General features: G+C 39.3%; 1 protein-coding gene across 1 annotated transcript in view; it reads right to left on the reverse strand.

The window, feature by feature from the left end:
• The window catches only part of TTN (titin), a 271,544-nt gene that overhangs the window by 238,501 nt on the left and 16,316 nt on the right, over positions 1–16,727 (reverse strand). Inside the window, 19 exon segments of the mRNA XM_034654809.1 lie at positions 13–279; positions 918–1,199; positions 1,366–3,059; positions 3,162–3,330; positions 3,425–3,589; positions 3,712–3,983; positions 4,924–5,168; positions 5,272–5,505; positions 6,042–6,247; positions 7,714–7,856; positions 8,773–8,988; positions 9,094–9,154; positions 9,358–9,616; positions 10,314–10,379; positions 10,637–10,912; positions 11,997–12,119; positions 12,225–12,518; positions 15,836–15,976; positions 16,444–16,581. Coding sequence (XP_034510700.1) covers positions 13–279; positions 918–1,199; positions 1,366–3,059; positions 3,162–3,330; positions 3,425–3,589; positions 3,712–3,983; positions 4,924–5,168; positions 5,272–5,505; positions 6,042–6,247; positions 7,714–7,856; positions 8,773–8,988; positions 9,094–9,154; positions 9,358–9,616; positions 10,314–10,379; positions 10,637–10,912; positions 11,997–12,119; positions 12,225–12,518; positions 15,836–15,976; positions 16,444–16,581 — 5,251 coding nt within the window.

Genomic DNA, 16,727 nt, shown 5'->3' on the forward strand with positions numbered 1-16,727 from the left:
AGGAAGACTTACGTTTCATCTTTAGTTTACAGGTTGTCTTTTTCCCATCAACAACAAAGCTGTATTCTCCCTGGTCCTCTTTGGTCACATCCTTAACTGTGAGGTTCTGACGTCCACGGCGAGATGTAATTGTGTATTTGCCATTGGATTTCAGCTCCACGCCATTATGATACCATTTGCCTTCTATATTTTCTGGAGATATAACGCACTCTAACTCTCCTGAAAATGATTCTGGAACTTCTATGTCCTGAAGTTCTTTTACAAATTCAACAACTGCACCTGAGGCATAAGATAAAGAAATATTAATTTCTCTGGAGAGTTATACAACAACACTTACAGTAGAAAAAGTTCCTTGTAATTCTCTTAAGTTCCCCATGCTATCACGAATATTCTTAATATCTCCCTGCCAATGGACTGAGAAATACATTTTTTTAAAAAAGAAGTGATTTTTATATTTAAATTATTTATTTATTTTAAAGATTTTATTCATTTATTTGAGAGAAAGAGAGAGAGCATGAGTGGGAGGGAGGTGAGGGGCAAAGGGAGAGGAAGAAGTAGGCTCCCCACTGAGCAGGGAGTCCAAAGTGGGGCTTGATCCCAGGATGCTGGGATCATGACCTGAGCTGAAGGCAGATGCTTAACAAATTGAGCCACCCAGGTGCCCCTAAATTATTTTTCAAAGCACAGAATCTTATTTCAATATAAAATTTTAAAAACAAGACATCAAAATAACCTTGATTTTGGAAAAATCCAAATTGTCAATATTCTCAATTACTGGTATAAATTCAGGAATCTTGCTCTGGAGCTTATATCTAATTCCCAAATAATTCCTTTTATGAAAGGAAAACTGCAAAGCTAATTTTATCACATACTAAGGGTGACTTTAGAACTTAAATAGTGAAATGATTATTTACTACCTTCGACAATAAGTTTCGCTGTTGTTCTGACATTTTCATCTTCCACGAGTACACAGCTGTAGTCCTCAGCATCGGATGTGTCAATTGTCAGTACGGAGAGGAAGTGAACCTTTCTGTCAGAGTGCATCCTGTATTTATCTCCCGTATGAACCTCCACACCATCTTTGTACCACTTCACTTTGACAAATGGCTCTGAAGTTTCACATTCAAAGGTTGCCATGGTGTCTTTTTCCTTAGCAACAACATCTTGTAAGTCCTGTGTGAAAATGATTGATTGCTTGGCTACAAGGAAAAGGGGAAGAAAAAGACATTATATTAAATTAAATTCACAATTTGAATAATGGGAAAAGAAAATAAAAAGAAATATGCTAATGGATATTTACGGATAGAGACAGATCCNCACGGATAAATAGAGACAGATCCATCAAACCAAAGACATTCAAATTACCTTGGACAAGTAAGAATGCATGGCTTGAGGTTTCCCCAGCTATGTTGATGGCTTTCACCATGATGCTGGCAGAGTCCTCGGCAGTCACATCTCTTATGACCAGTTCACAAACATTATCTTCGGGCCAGTACCAGTAGATTCGGTCAGAGCGTTCAATCTTTACGCCATTTTTGTACCATTCACATTCAGGATCTGGTCTTCCCACCACTCTGACCCGGAAGTGTGCATCAGATCCTTGGCCCACTGTTTGGCTTTGGATTCTTTCAAATATTTTAGGAGCCTCCATACTAGGACTCAGTTCAATTTTATCAGGTTTAAACGTTGGAATAGTGATCTTGCCTTCTTCAGCAAGGGCTTTCTTCTCCTCTTCAGTTAATTCTTTGGTCCAGTGGAGAAGCTCATCTTTTGTCTTCCTTAGGAGCTCTTCGTAGGATTCATCCTTCTTACGAGACTTGAGCTCCACAGCAGTAATGGCTTCGTAATATCCCTCCTCAGTTCTGCGCTTGAATTTACTGCGCAGCTCTTCGGACTCTTCGGATACTTTTTCATGGGTAATTCTTTCAGCTCTTTTCAATTTCACAACTTCCTTGGCTTCAGTGGTATCAACAGGTCTATCTACTTTTTGTACTTCAAACTGAAGTTTTCCAGGTTCATGTATGTGAAACTCGGGCTTTGGTTCAGGGGCTCGCCTGAGAACAGACCTAAAATCTTCCCTCTGTTGGATTTCAAGTTTCACTTTATGCTCTATCACACCTTCGGGATTTTCTGCAGTGACCTTGACCTCCCCTGTATCATATGATTTGCAGTCCACAATGTCCAAATAGTGAATGCCATCATAGCGAACTCTGAACCTTTTGCTCTTGCGGATCAGCTGTCCATTGAGGTACCAGTTGACTTTGGGTTGAGGGTAACCTGTCACTCGGCAACGGAATCTGGCGGTCTCCCCTTCAAGTACTCTTACTGGTTCTGGGAACAAGACAATGTCTGGCTTTTGCTTCTCTTTCTGATCTGTTGTTACACCTGTAAGTGCACCTTCATGAGCCATCCGCTCTAATTCTTCAATTCTCTGTAAGCCTTTCCTCCCCTCAGGCAACTGAGATTCTTCCACAAGACTTTTTTCATCTTTAACAATAAGCGTGGCAGATGTGTGATCTGTTCCATATTTGTTAGTAGCTCTGCATGTAATGATACCACTGTCTCTGGAATATGCAACTCCATAATCAAGGCTGCAATACCCAAACTCATTGATCATACGGAGCCTGTTAGCTGCTTCAAGTGGCTTTCCATCATGGAGCCATTCCACCACCATCGTTGGGTCACCAATTGGTGTTAGCCTACATTCAAAGTGGGCAGGCCCAAAGCGCTTGAGTCTTAAGGAAGTGAGTTTTTTCTTGAAAAACGGTTTCTGTTGTTTCTCTTTATCATAGAGGTCACCCTCTTCCCACTGCTCCTGACCATATCGCAGATGGAGGGGCTCCAGTTCTGGGGCTGCGATCTCCTTTGCTCTATATGTCCCTCGTGGGATGATTAATTTTCTCTCTGGTTCAGGCTCTGCAAACTCAACTTCAACATTCACTTTGCATCTTGTAGTGTCTCGGCCAGCCTTATTAATAGCAGTTGCAGTATACCAGGCAGAATCCTGGCTGACAGTGGAGTCAATTTTAAGGGCAGCTTCTCCCTTGGTTCCTTCAATTCTATAAAAAGTGAAAAAAAAATCAATACAAAAGTAGATATTGCTTCCTTGGTTATTGGATTTGTATAATGAGCTTAGTTTTATTATTTTCAAGCAAACATACCTGATTTTAGGATATTTATGAGGTACAATGATGTCACTGTTTTTCAGCCATACGATATCAGGGTTGGGATTACCCGTAGCTCTGACTTTCATTTCAAGTCGAGAACCTTCCTTTATATTGACATTTTTTAGTTTTTCTATGAACATTGGTTTTACCTGATGTTCCACAGCTGGAAGAGAAAGGTTATGAGTTAGAGTGAGTAGGACTGAAATACCTGTTTATAGCCCAAGTGATAAGGTATTTTCTTTTTTAAGAGCAAATACCTTCCACAGTTAAAATCACTGAAATTGAAGATTTGCCTGCCCTGTTTTGGGCAACGACAGTCCATTCCCCAGAATCACTGGGCGCTGCGGGGACAATAATCAGTGATTGGGTACCATCTTCTTTAATGACTACTTTATGGGTATAATCATTGACAATTTGCTGGCCTGTAAAAAATTAAGTAAAAAGGAAAACTTGTATTAAAAATAATTGTTTTTCAAGTGTTGTACACACATATAAACTTAATTTTGTGTTTAATGACTTGTAAGTAAAAGCTTATCATACTTACCATCGTGAAACCAGAAGGTCTCTGGCATAGGTCTACCAACGACCTTTAAGTCAAATCTGGCAGTTTGCCCTTCCAAACATTTGAAAGAAGCAGGCTTTAAGACAAAGACTGGCTTATAGAGTCTCTCAAGTTGTGACTCATCTGTTTCCTCCAGCCTACGTCCAGGGGACATCCTTGCAGGGGACATCCGTGCAGGGGACATCCTTGCAGGGGACATCCTTGCAGGGGACATGCGTATAGGAGATCTACTCACTGAACGTGGAGAGATAGATCTGAAAAACGAAGGCAAAACAGAATATTTTCATGAGGCATAGAGAAAGCACGGTAAAATAAACAAACCTCTTTCTTAACGTCATTTTAGAACTGACTTCATGTATATATTAAAAAGCACTTCAAAATCACTGGGATCCAAAGCAGAATACATTATCATTGCCCCTAAATCTATGTTTTTCATAGATCCTCAATTTCAGTCAGTAGTTCTTCAACATAGCCAGGTACCCAGTCTTAAAAATCTTGGAACAATTTTTAATAGTCTTTCCCTCACCACCTGCATTTAATTAGTCACCAACCCTTTTGATTAGACTGCCAAAACATCTCAATAAATATTGATTGGTTAAATAAATCAATGAACACATTTATAGAAAAGGAGAAATATAATTTTTTATCCAAGAGAAGGGAAAACATAGAAATTGCATTTGAAAAAAAACCAAACCCTATCTACACATTGCAGCCAGACTGGCTTGGACTGGATTTCAAGGGCTGGCTCCACCACTTACGGGGGGGGGGGGGGGGGGGGAACTGAGATAATTTTCATAGGCTCACAGAGATCAAGTGCTCCCACTTCCAAAGTAGTAATAAATATAGTAGCAACAATAATACCTACATTGCAGGGTTGTTGAATAAAGTAGGGATAACATGTAAAATTAGGTGTTAAGGAAACCTATACAGTTTTCACTACATTAGTTACAGCCCTGGCGGAATGAATAGCATGCTACACTAATGGAAATGCTCTGTTCACCTTACACAGAGGCAAGGAATAAAAATGCCTGGCAACCATCTCTATTGCTAATGGCAAGTGTCTGTGCTTTCTTAGCCTTTATTTTTATTTACTTATTTATTTTTTGTCCCTCACACAATAACAACTTGCTATTGGGATGTCTGGTGTTTTAAACAATTTAAATCTTAATCAACACAAATTCTTCCGGGGCTTACCTGATTCTGCTCACTGGTTCTGGGGTGGGTATGTAAGTCGGAGCAGCAAGAGGCGCAGCAGGCTCGACATACAATTTCCCCGAGCAAATTGCATTTCCTTTCATATTGCTGGCAAATGCAGTATAGATGCCTTCATCTTCTGGAAGAACAACAGGTATGCGCAGACTAGCTCTGCCATCTTGCAGAAAGTCCATTTGGTATCTCTCTCCATGTTTGATGCGTTTGCCGTCTTTGTACCATGCAATCTGCAAATGATATCATGCATATTGAAAAAAATTAAGATAAAATAGTTATTGTAACCAGTTTGTAACTTTATTGTAGCATGGAGACACAATGTTTATATTTTACCTTGGGTAATGGATATCCAGACATCTTGCAATGAAAAGTAACACCCATCCCCTCGAGAATTCTGTAATTCTTGATTCTTAAGTCAAATCCTGCTTCGATAGCTTCAGATTCAGAAACGTCAACTGCCATCTTTTCTTCTCCATCTTCTTCAAGAAGTTCTTCTAATGTAGTCTTTATTATTCTGTATTCAATTTCTTTGATAAGCCTCTCTTCAAAGGAAGAAATATGGAATTCCTATATAGTAAAAAAAAATGACAGTTGGTTAAAAAATATATATCCTGACTGGCAGAAATAATCCTTTAAGAGCATTAGATTCAGAGATAAGGATTGATTAAAGTTTTTGGCTGGGAGGAAAATCTAGAAGGCTTTTGTTTTTGTTGAGAATTGGATGAGTCGCTGTTTGGTTTTTAATCTGCATTATCTTCATCTTCGTCAGTTTGTGCCACAGCACCTTGGGTCAACGATAGTCTAAACGCACGGGTTAGGTCTGGGATGTTCATCCTGCAGATGAAAGGATTTGGGCAGTAGTGCACGTGTTGTCCTAACATTTGTCTTTTCCTACATATATGGAATGTCTATTTCTAAAGCCATGCTGTGCAACATGTCAGGAAGATAAAGGAAACTTGTCAGCAGTGAATCGGGACCCACTAATCGTAGTCTAACCCTGACCCCATCCCTGGAACATGAAAATATCAAACAAAAAGAGGGACAGTGTGGGTGGTAAGTATAATTTATGAAATGATTTACTTGGTCATTATTGTTCTACTCACCTGTTCTTCTACAAAAGTTCTGACCATTACAGTATCTTTGGCCATTTTTTTCCTAATTAAGGCCTGTTCTTTTTCATACTCTTTTTCATAATCAGAGTATAAAAATCCAGGTGCTATTTCTCCAACTTTAGGTTCTTGCACAAATGCAGTCATTTGTGTTTGGTAAAGCATTTCTTGCTGGGACTTCATCAATGACTCATACTCAGCTAGAAGTTAAGAACATACGTTATTTTTTAAAGTTTTTATTTAAATTCCAGTCAGCTAATACACAGTGTAATATTAGTTTCAAGCGTACAGGGTGATTCAACACTTGCATACATCACCCAGGGCTCATCACAAGAGCCCTCCTTAATCCCCATCACCTATTTCATCCATCCTCCCCCCCACCCCCCCTCGTCCCCCTCCCTTCTGATTACAGTTCATTTTCTATAATTAAGAGTCTCTTTTTTGGTTTGTCTCTTTCTCCCTCTCTTTTTCCCCCCTTTGCTTGTTTGTTTTAGAAACGTAAGTTAATTTTAATGTTCCTACGAGAAAGTATTCATGCCACTTCACTCAGGCAAGTCCTACACTAGGGAAAATTGATAACCAAAAGCTGGATTTTCCAAATTTTACTATCGAAGTGCTCAAACTATATTAGATTGAATTCCAAAACCAAATTTTCATTAACAAGTCAAAGTAGCTGCTTCTACTGTAGAAAGAACTTCATATTAGTGGTCAGGTTTCAGGATCTACCCTAGGGCTCTTCCTAATTTACTGTCTGGCTTTTGGCACTTCATTGATTTTCCTGGGTCTTGAGTGTTTTATCTGCTAAATGAGGATAATATCTTAACTTTCTCTAAGGAGTGTTGTGTAGATCAATTGAGACAGAACATGGGATGTCCACTGTAATGTGAAATTAAGCAAAAGTAAATGTGACCCACAGATACATTTTGTTTGGCCTGAATGCCACTATACTTTTTGTCAAATTACTTTGAATACTGAAAATTTTTATTTCCACGTTTACCTTTTTAAGATTTATTTATTTTAGAGTGAGGGAAAGAGAGGGTGTGCATGCATGTGTGAGCAGGGGGAGGGGCAGAGGGAGAGGGAGAGAACCTCAAGCAGACTCCCTGATGAACATGGACCCTGATGCGGGACTCAATCTGATGACTCTGAGATTGTGACCTAAGCTGAAATCAAGAGTTAGATGCTCAACCAACTGAGCCACCCAGGCGCCCCTCCAGGTTTTCTTCAAAATATCAGAAACTCTAGGAACACTGAGCCTGGCACGTGTGTGCCTGGCAACAACACAGTGGAAGTGGGGAGCTACTGTCCCCTTAAGGCAGGGCATAGCCTCTCCAGTGCCACTGTCTTCATAGCACTCACTAATGTTATCTGCCTGGATCTGGAAGGCAACTGGATTTGGAATCGCTGCACCTTCAAAATATGCCTAGAAATGAATGCACCAAATAGAAACTAGTGCTAGAAACTTGAAGTTTATCACCAGTATGGATTTGAGGCCTTATGGTCTAAAACATTTCCTATATAGCTGAGGCCAAGAGAGGGTAGCCACGGAGACAGCCAGCAACAGAACTGGAATATTTTAACAGGCCTTTTGACAAACACATAGCACTGCTACCTCCCTGCATTTCCTTTCCTATCATGCACACAGAAACTACTCAGCTGCGTTTACCTTCTTCAAGCAGGGAGGCAGATGCCGAAGTCTCGCCATGCTTATTACGAATAACAATAGTGTATTCCCCAGCATCATCCGCAAAAGTCATCGAAATCACCAGTCTGCACTCCCCAGTTTGTTTGTTGTAACTCACTTTGTATCTTTATGGAAATGAACACATAAAAATTCAGTCACAAATAACCCTATGTGAAGAAACGAACCCTCATGTGGATCAGTGGTATAAAATTCAATGATCTTAAACATGTGACTAAGCTCCATGCAGAATAAAAGGTTGCTGAAAATTGAGGAAAATGCATGGACATGAGTAATGAGGGTCAAACAACTTGAAATTTTCATTTTAAATAAGGTTCATATATTCTTTGAAATAAATAATAGAATATAATACTACTAGAATCAACCATACAGAAAGGGCTTCAGTGTTTATGTTGGCAAACGACGAGGTCATTTAAACACTTAGGTATTTCTCTTTGTTCATCATTTTGCTCTTTGTTTCATGTGAAGAGCAAAGGAATAATCAAAATAATAAGTTCCTTTAAATATTTCAATATTAAACTTCTGGGACACTATATTTTTTCTTATTAAGATATAAGAACTACATTTTTTGGTTTGTTGTAAGTTGTAGAAAATTCAAAGCTAAATTGTACATTTACAGCAAATTTATTAGCATAGATGTTCATGTATAACTAAGTTTCTTCTTCATTACATGAGCCTTATTCTTTTATCTTCTAGTGACTTTATTATGCATTTCTACTGAACGCTGTCTTAGATGCTTTCTAGAAGAATGTGTAAAAATCCACATTTTCTCTACTTTATTAGCACTATACATGAATCAAAGTAGAATACAGAAAAAATATATCTTTATCCTCTTCTGTCACATAGCTTTGTTTTTCAGTAAGACTGTGCAAAAATGTAAAAATACCTCAAAATACACTCGGAAGTTTCCCTAATGGAAGAGCCCACATTGGGGAGGGGAGTGGGGCAAGCCTATTTCTCTGTAGGCTTCATCTACACATCATACAAATCATAGAGAACTCTACCAGTCAGCCATCAAAATACCTGTATCCCGTGGTAAGAGGAACACCAGATTTTTTCCAGTAGACGTGGGGCTTTGGATTGCCGCCAACCTGACATTCAAACACAATGCTCCCACCTTCCACCAGTTTCTGGACCACCGGTTTTGTAATAAAGAAAGGGGCGGCAGGTTCTCCAGGTCCTGCTTGTTCCTCTGTGATGCTAGTATCCGTCATCACCACATCTCTGGACTCAACAAAGCTGGAAAGAGAATTCCCTTCATATTAGCTTCTGCGGTTGCAATTTGCCGATACCAAAGGGATCGAAAAAAAATCAAAACTGCACAAAAACAAAAGAATGTTTTACCGTTTTTCTTCTGTGGTCAATTTCTCAGTCACGGTTGTTTCCTTTTCAAACTCTTCTGATGCTAGAAGAAGACAGAAGTTTCTCATTTAAGTCAGGCATTGAGTCCATTTTGTTAGCGACCTCTGCTTAGCATGACAGTTGACCCTCTAATGGACCCCCATCCCAAAGGGGCTACCGTTAGGAGGCATGCAGAAACCATGCTGTGGAAAGTGTCGGCTGAGGGCGATGGCATGTATGGAAGGCGGTGGGAGTGTGGCCACCAACCTTGCACGGCCAGATAGCAGGATGTGCTGACAGTCCCAGCCTCGTTCACGGCACTGCAGGTAAATTGCCCGCTGTCTTCCGCAAAGGCTTCGCGAATCATAAGACGGGCAATTCCACTCTGGAAGGTTATCTGGAAATCAATGGAACTTTCTATTTGGTAGTCTTCCCTGTACCATGTCACTTTTGGGGATGGGTATCCAGAGATGTGACACTCCAACGTGACGGATTCACCTTCTATAACCGTCACATTTTTTAAGCCCTGAAGAGAGGAGAAAAAGGAAATACTGATAAGGTGTGCATAGTCATTAATCGTCTCTATGAGTAATGACAAGTGCAGGTGTTTGAACTTGCATATTCTCATGGCCATAAAATGTTTTTTTTTAAGTCAAGACTCTAGAAATATTAGTAAAGAGACTCCCTTGGAAATTGAATATTATATAAGTAAATAAATAAATAGTCAGGTGTTTCCAAATTCGTAAGGTAGAACTGTATTAACTACATATAATGGGGCAACTCTGTATCCTCTGTTAGTCTCACATATTTAAACCCTAACAGAACTGGAAGGCTCAGCAGCAAATACTGCCTCTTCAACCAAGCTTTTCCTGCTATTCCCAATCAGAAGTACTCTCTCCTTCCTCTGTTGACGTGCTTTTCTCCTTCTATATTATGCTTGTCACCTTTGTATGTATGCTTTTCTCTGATACTAAGGCAAGATGTCGAAGAGGGCTGGATTGGTCTTTAAATCTCCGTCACTCTCCCAATAAAGCCTTATACCTCAGAAACCCATTAAGAGTGTTGACTATGTGACTGATGGTTGCCACACAGAATTCCCCTTTTTCTTGCCAAATAGTGTATTGTCTTACAATTAGCATTTGTGAACTAAGGCCGTTTTGAGGAACTGATCTTTGCATATATTAAAACTGTCTGATGAGATGTGCATCAAGTTCATTACTCACCGAGACCAAGGTTGGTGGAGTAACCGGGATTTCAACAGGTGCAGGCACCCTTGCTGTTTCTGTCACCTATGAATTTTATAAAGGACGTTACAAAATGCCCATGGGATAAGGGGCAAACTCATCAACTCCTAGCACATTCAAAATTATAAAAATTTGAGGAAAAGGAGCTCGGACCCACACCAGACTCAAAAGAATTAAGTTTGAACTTGGGAAAGGAGAAAGGCAGGATGCCTGGCTGAGTACTTCAGTGGCACAAACCGGTCGTGCGCCTGGCCCCGCTGGATAGGAACGGCTCAAGAACAGCGTGCAATCCAGGGACTGACCTTGGTTTCACGCTCGTGTAGGACTTTGAAGCGTTCTTCCCGAACTGTGTCACCAGTGATGCTCACCTCCTTCTTCACTTCAACACCAGCCTGACTCTTGTAGGTGTCTGGTGTGTCGGCGAAGGGGAACTGGGGTGAGGGGGTGGGTTCTGCTCTCACTCTAGCCTCAGCAGGCTTCACGGTCGGTGCCTTCACCGACTTGGTGATCTTCTGAGCAGAAGACGTGGCTGACAACTCTTTCTGTAACGTGGCGATAGCGCTACCGGCTATCGATGCCTGAACGGAAATGGAGCAACATGTGTCATGGCTCAGAAGGCAAGCCACCATCAGTCATTCTGCGGGGGGCTGAGTCTGTGTTCTAGATGGTCTTTCAAGGCCCTCATTGGCACCCTTGCGATTAACAAAAAGTCAGCTAGAGATAAGCCACTTAGAAAGCTCATCGTCATTCCTGCCAGTCTGTAAAATACATTTGAAAATATCTTTCTGAAAGAATTGTGTCAAGAGCTCCTTATTTTATGCTCTTCTCATAAAGGGATGGAGGGTCTTCTAAAGCTCAGTCATGAATTCTCACTTAACCATCCTAAAAATACCACAGTGGGAAATTCAAAATCAGGAAATTATTAAAATATTTGGTAAATTCCTAAGAACTACTTTAAAACAGCATTGTAAAGTTTCAGCCTCAACTCTGGATGGGAGGTGAAAATGGAGACATTCAGAAAAATATTTTGAAGGCTTTCACACTCTTTTACTTCTGTCACTGTCTATGGTTATTTGATTTCAATAGTAATTTGGGGCTATTCCCAAATATAGGTATTAAATGTACTTTATAATTCTTTGAAGGTACACAAGATTTGAATTCCCGGTCTTAGATGTGTATAAGAACAGTGACTGATACGAAGGGTTGCTATGTGCTGTTTTTATGTTTTTATACGTACTAACTTGGCCCTGATGACGGAGCTAGACACTAATCCAAGGCTGTGTGGTTCCAACCCAACTACCACACATACTACCTCTCTGCGTCTTGTTATATTGAGTATCTGAATGTATGATTTTCAGTGTCTGACTTTATTATTGATATACATTCACAACCTGAAGTGTCTCACAGCATAAGGAAAACTAAACTGCACAATACGGATTTGTGTCTTCTCCGAGGTGTACGATAACCCCTCTGCTGCTCAACGCTTAGGGTGCTGGACACATTTTGGAAGCCGGGTTTCAGGGGCTTTGGAGTCTACCACGAACGTAAACAGACATCACCAGAGAGAGGCCCACACTCCCTAAAGACCCTGTGTACGTCACACATTAGGTACTTCTATGCTTCGAGCCAGATGTTTCTTTATCACGCTCTTTAACTTCTTACCTCATATCCATGTTCTGTCTTAGGGACAGAAATTTTTGAAACAGTAAAGTGAGGGCTTGCTGTGCGGGGGCGTTTATCCACATGGACTAATCTTTCAGTTGTAAGATCTGTAGTTTTCTTGATCTGCAATGAAATGAGACTCAGTGAGGCCACGGTTCACCAGATGACCACAGCGGTTAAGCGCATTCTCCCGTGGATAGGGTGACGATCCAGCGGGTACACACCCACCTGTGATGAAATATGCATTCCCATTTGATCAGTAGTTGTGATATGAGTCTCAGAAGGAGCCTGGATCACCCTAGGCTTGACTGCTTTAGGGACAACGTGGGGTTCCGAGGCTGGACGCGGGGGCTGCTCAGCTACCTTTGTGGCGGAAATGTGCTCCTTATAGCCATACTCCATAGTGGTCTGCTGCGTATAGGATTCTTCAAGATGCCTCGGCTCCCTGGGCTCTCTGATGCGGGCCTGGTCTACTGCAGCAACGACTGTCGCTACAGCTTCCGCCTTTTTCCCAACGTCCACCTGGAGACAAGGTTCCCAGAATTAATACACAGTAACATCAAACTCAAACCAGGACAGCTCCTCCAAGGGCAGTCACTGAGAACAGACAAATGCCTAAAGGTGTGGTAGGGAAATGGCACCCGGGTTATATGGCTCTGTTAATGTCTCCAGGAATGTGGCATTTAGGAAATTAATATTTCATTGATGATTATAATGTAATGGATAGCTAGTTAGATACACTCTATATATACCTGCTTAATTAGACCAGACATTAAATCACACACACGCACGCCACATGGGACAACACAGTACATATATAAAATAGGAAGGAGATTTCAAGTTTTCCTAGGATTCTGGCAGAGGCAGTTAATCAGCACTTGGGAAATCAGAACTCTGGGGCTGGTTATCTTCATTAATTATTTTTATTATCCTGTCAATCATTTAGTATAGTGTTGCTGCAGTGATGGCAATGATGAAAAAATGCCCTAAAAGCCCTCCTGGACCCATCCAGAAAAATCAGCTGCTACAGAGTCATACAGTTGCATGCAAATCTGAGATAATGTGAAAGCTCATGAAACAACACTGAGCATATTAATTTTCTTATGATTCCCTAGGGATAAGAATTTTTAATCTATTAGAAAATATCTTTCTTAAAAAACACGAAGAGGTTCTGATTAAAATGAAACTGTTAATCATATTTGAATTCAAGAGAACAACCTTTCGCAGTGAAGTTCAATTTACTTTCGTTATTACTGAAGGTACAGCGAAGAAAAAACCAGAAATGTTGTTTTCTCATTTCCATGAATCTGATTAACATAAATGAAAACACAGTCTGCAAAGGTGTTTCTCTTTTAAAGAAGGCAAAATAGCTGAGGTGCCTTACAAATTACGAGTCTATGCAATACTTGGAAATAGCATATCCTAAAAATCACATCACCGTGTCCGTCAGTGCTCTTTAAAAGTAATGCTGGAATGTTTTATTAATGTCCAGTTTTCTTTTCCGCTGCTGTGAATGGAATCTAGATCACATCTGAAATGTCTTTCAAGGAGGCTACCTATATATCTGTTAAAATTGTTCTCGGAATCATTTAAGATATAAATGAGGTTTTTTTCTGAGATGAAATTGGAACTTTAGTGATCATGGACTTCATTCAGTGCTTCCTTCCAGTAAGCCACAAACAATCTAATCTTCCTTGAAGGATTGCAAATGCCGATTTCACTTTACCATTGCATCATAGGAAAAACTGTAAAATATACCTGAGGCTTAGGTGAGTTGAGTTTGCTCATCTGTTTTTCTTTTTTAAAACATATAGGCCATTAGTTTATTTGAATTTTACAGGTATTTTAAAATGTTATCTCTCTTTGACAGATAACACAAATATATATATATTTAACATATATCGTATATATTTAATGTAGACCAAAGATTCAAATGAGATATGATGTAAATGCAATCATTCTACAAGTAAAGTAATACGTATTAAGTATAGATACAGTTTTAATATATATGTAAAGGCTGATATACCATTCTCTTTCTCTACATATATTTAAAAATATATATATATGTATATGTGTGTGTGTGTGTATACTTAACATATATTACTTTGCTTGTAGAGTGATTACACTACATCATATCTCATTTGAATCTTTCAACCAGCCTGTGAGGTAATCAGGTCGAGTTTTAGTTTTATTTATTTTAACAAGAAAACTTAGGCTCAAAGAAATTATTTGCCAACTGAAATGTACACATATACAAATCTTTTTCTTCATTTAAAACTTAGGCAAAAAAAAAGAATCTTAATTATGGGCAGGATATTTCAAATTGGAGAAATATCTATGTATTTTTTCCCTGAGTTATCACATATCAAGTTCATAGACATATGCTGTTTGGCGGACAACCACAGTGGACTTGCATCTCTCATAGTTTTGGAGCCTAAATCAACAGGAAGAAGAATTGGAGAAGGTGACCCCAATTCAGACCAGTTAAATGCTGAGAATTAGGAGATGCAAAGAAAAGTGTTATTTAATCTGGCTTTTTGCAACGAGAAACGCTAACTGTTGCATGGGAGGAGCTGGACGGGGTCTAATATTCTCTAACACTCGGTGACCGCTTTAGCAATTACGTGGAACACTAGAGCACAACGACTCGAATGAAGAGTTATGGGTGTGATGATGAAACGGGATGAGGCGGTGCTTTTCACCTCCACAGCCTCAGTTTTCCTCTCCTCACGGAAAAGATGGATCTGTTCTTGCTTAACAGCAAATCCTTCTCTAGTCCTTGGCAGTGTGGCTGGTCCAGATTTTGCAGTGGTAACTACTACTCTGGGTACAGATATTTTCTCAGCTTCCATTCTTAGCTAATTGTTAACAACAAAAATGAGACAGTCAAATTGATGTGATCCAGAACAAACAACAACACTTTAAACATAAGCACGGATGAAGTATGTTACATATTGGCATTTCTGTCACCAGTGATATTTCTGAAAGGCTGATGGGCCATTCAATAGCAGACTTGGGTAGAGGTTTAGAAAGTTGGTCTTAAATCATGCTTTAGGGAAAATAACCCAAAGATGTAGAGAGAGAAAACAACACTGAGAGAAATACAGACAGGGCTCAGCCATGACATTAAAGAAATTTAGTTGCTAATTTCCAAATATTATATTGACAGTAAGGAATAAAAGTAGGTGAATAGCTTATTTTGGGTAAATGACAGAGTCACAGTAAGTTGGTTAATTCGTGGAGATTTCATAACTACAAATAGATGCTACAAATCCACTTTTTCTGGCTTGTGTGTATTTTGGTTGGGGGATTCCTTCCTAGATTTTAATACCGCGTCTTGTTTAGCTCTAGCAGGAGTTAGTATGGCAGGCACTGTAACGGTCTCATCTGGTATTTACAGAAAGAACGAAAGATAAACTTTCACTTGAAAAAAATTATGGATAATTTCCTGAAGTGAGTCCATACTTTACAATGTAAGACACTGATTTATGACCCCTCAAAACATACATCTTCACAACAGTAAGATTCATCATTTACTTCTCCTTTTTTCTTTAATGTGCATGGAGTATCTTAAAATCAGCCTGCATGCAATTTCAATCATCAACTTCCAGAGAACTTCTAGATGTTAATAATAAAAAACAGAAAATAATAGTGAAGAGATCAGTGGGGAAAGGCATATGCAGTAATATTAACAATAACAATTTTTTTTTTTAGTTTCCAATCCTTTAATCATCTAAAAAATAAACTAGGTTAATAGTGTCTCATACATAAGAAAGTCTGAGATTGGGATTAATGTATTATCAAAGAGGGGACCACACCCGTGGAATAACGAGCATCACCTTTCCGTGAGTAACTTGGATTTGTTCTTGTCTAGTAGCCATTCCTTCTCTAGTTCTCAGTATTGTTTCTTGTTCTTGGGCTACTTGGGCAGTTGCAACTGCTATTGTAGACAAGGCAGTTTTCTCAGCTTCCTTTTTCATCTGATTGTTACAGCAAAATCAAAGTTGAAATTGCACGGGGCTTTAGACACACATGGTATGACCCTTCCCCCTCCTAGTGGGGCTGCAGGACGGAGTTATTCAGGGTTAACTACACAAAAGGAGTTATTTGACAATGTTTACATATACTGACTGGGCATCACAAAACTTAGAAATGTTAACTAAAAAAAAAAAATTCTCCAGGTGATTCCATATATTGCTTAAAAAAAAATCAGACTAAAAATGCTCATCTTCATGCAAAGAGCAATGGTGGGATAAAATGAAAAACACGTGTTACAGATGGATGAAAATCAAATGTGCAGATAAAATTAATGGTAAGCAGTCACACATTCACCATTTTGCTTCAAAAAGGAAAATACAGACTAATAATTCATAGCACATCATAGTTAATGGTTTACTAGAAATTAGTTTAAAGATGAACTTTTCCCATCTCAAATATGTGTATTCACCTTTTCCTGAGTTATTTGAACTTGTTCTCTTTTGGTAGTGATGCCTTCTCTAGTTCTTGATACTAAATCTTGTTCTTTGACTTTGGGTGTGGCAACTATGACTTTAGGTACCACTGTTTTCCTAGTTTCTTTTGTTATCTGGTCATATGATAAAAAGAAAGGTGAGAAAACGGTCATTAAATTTCATACAGCCTCTAATAAAAGAAACTAATTCAACACTGAGAAAGGAAGCAAATTTCTTCCTGTTCACGGACACTTTAATCACCCTTAAACATATCGTAAGA

Source organism: Ailuropoda melanoleuca, chromosome 2, assembly GCF_002007445.2.
Source record: "Ailuropoda melanoleuca isolate Jingjing chromosome 2, ASM200744v2, whole genome shotgun sequence".
Taxonomy (NCBI): domain Eukaryota; kingdom Metazoa; phylum Chordata; class Mammalia; order Carnivora; family Ursidae; genus Ailuropoda; species Ailuropoda melanoleuca.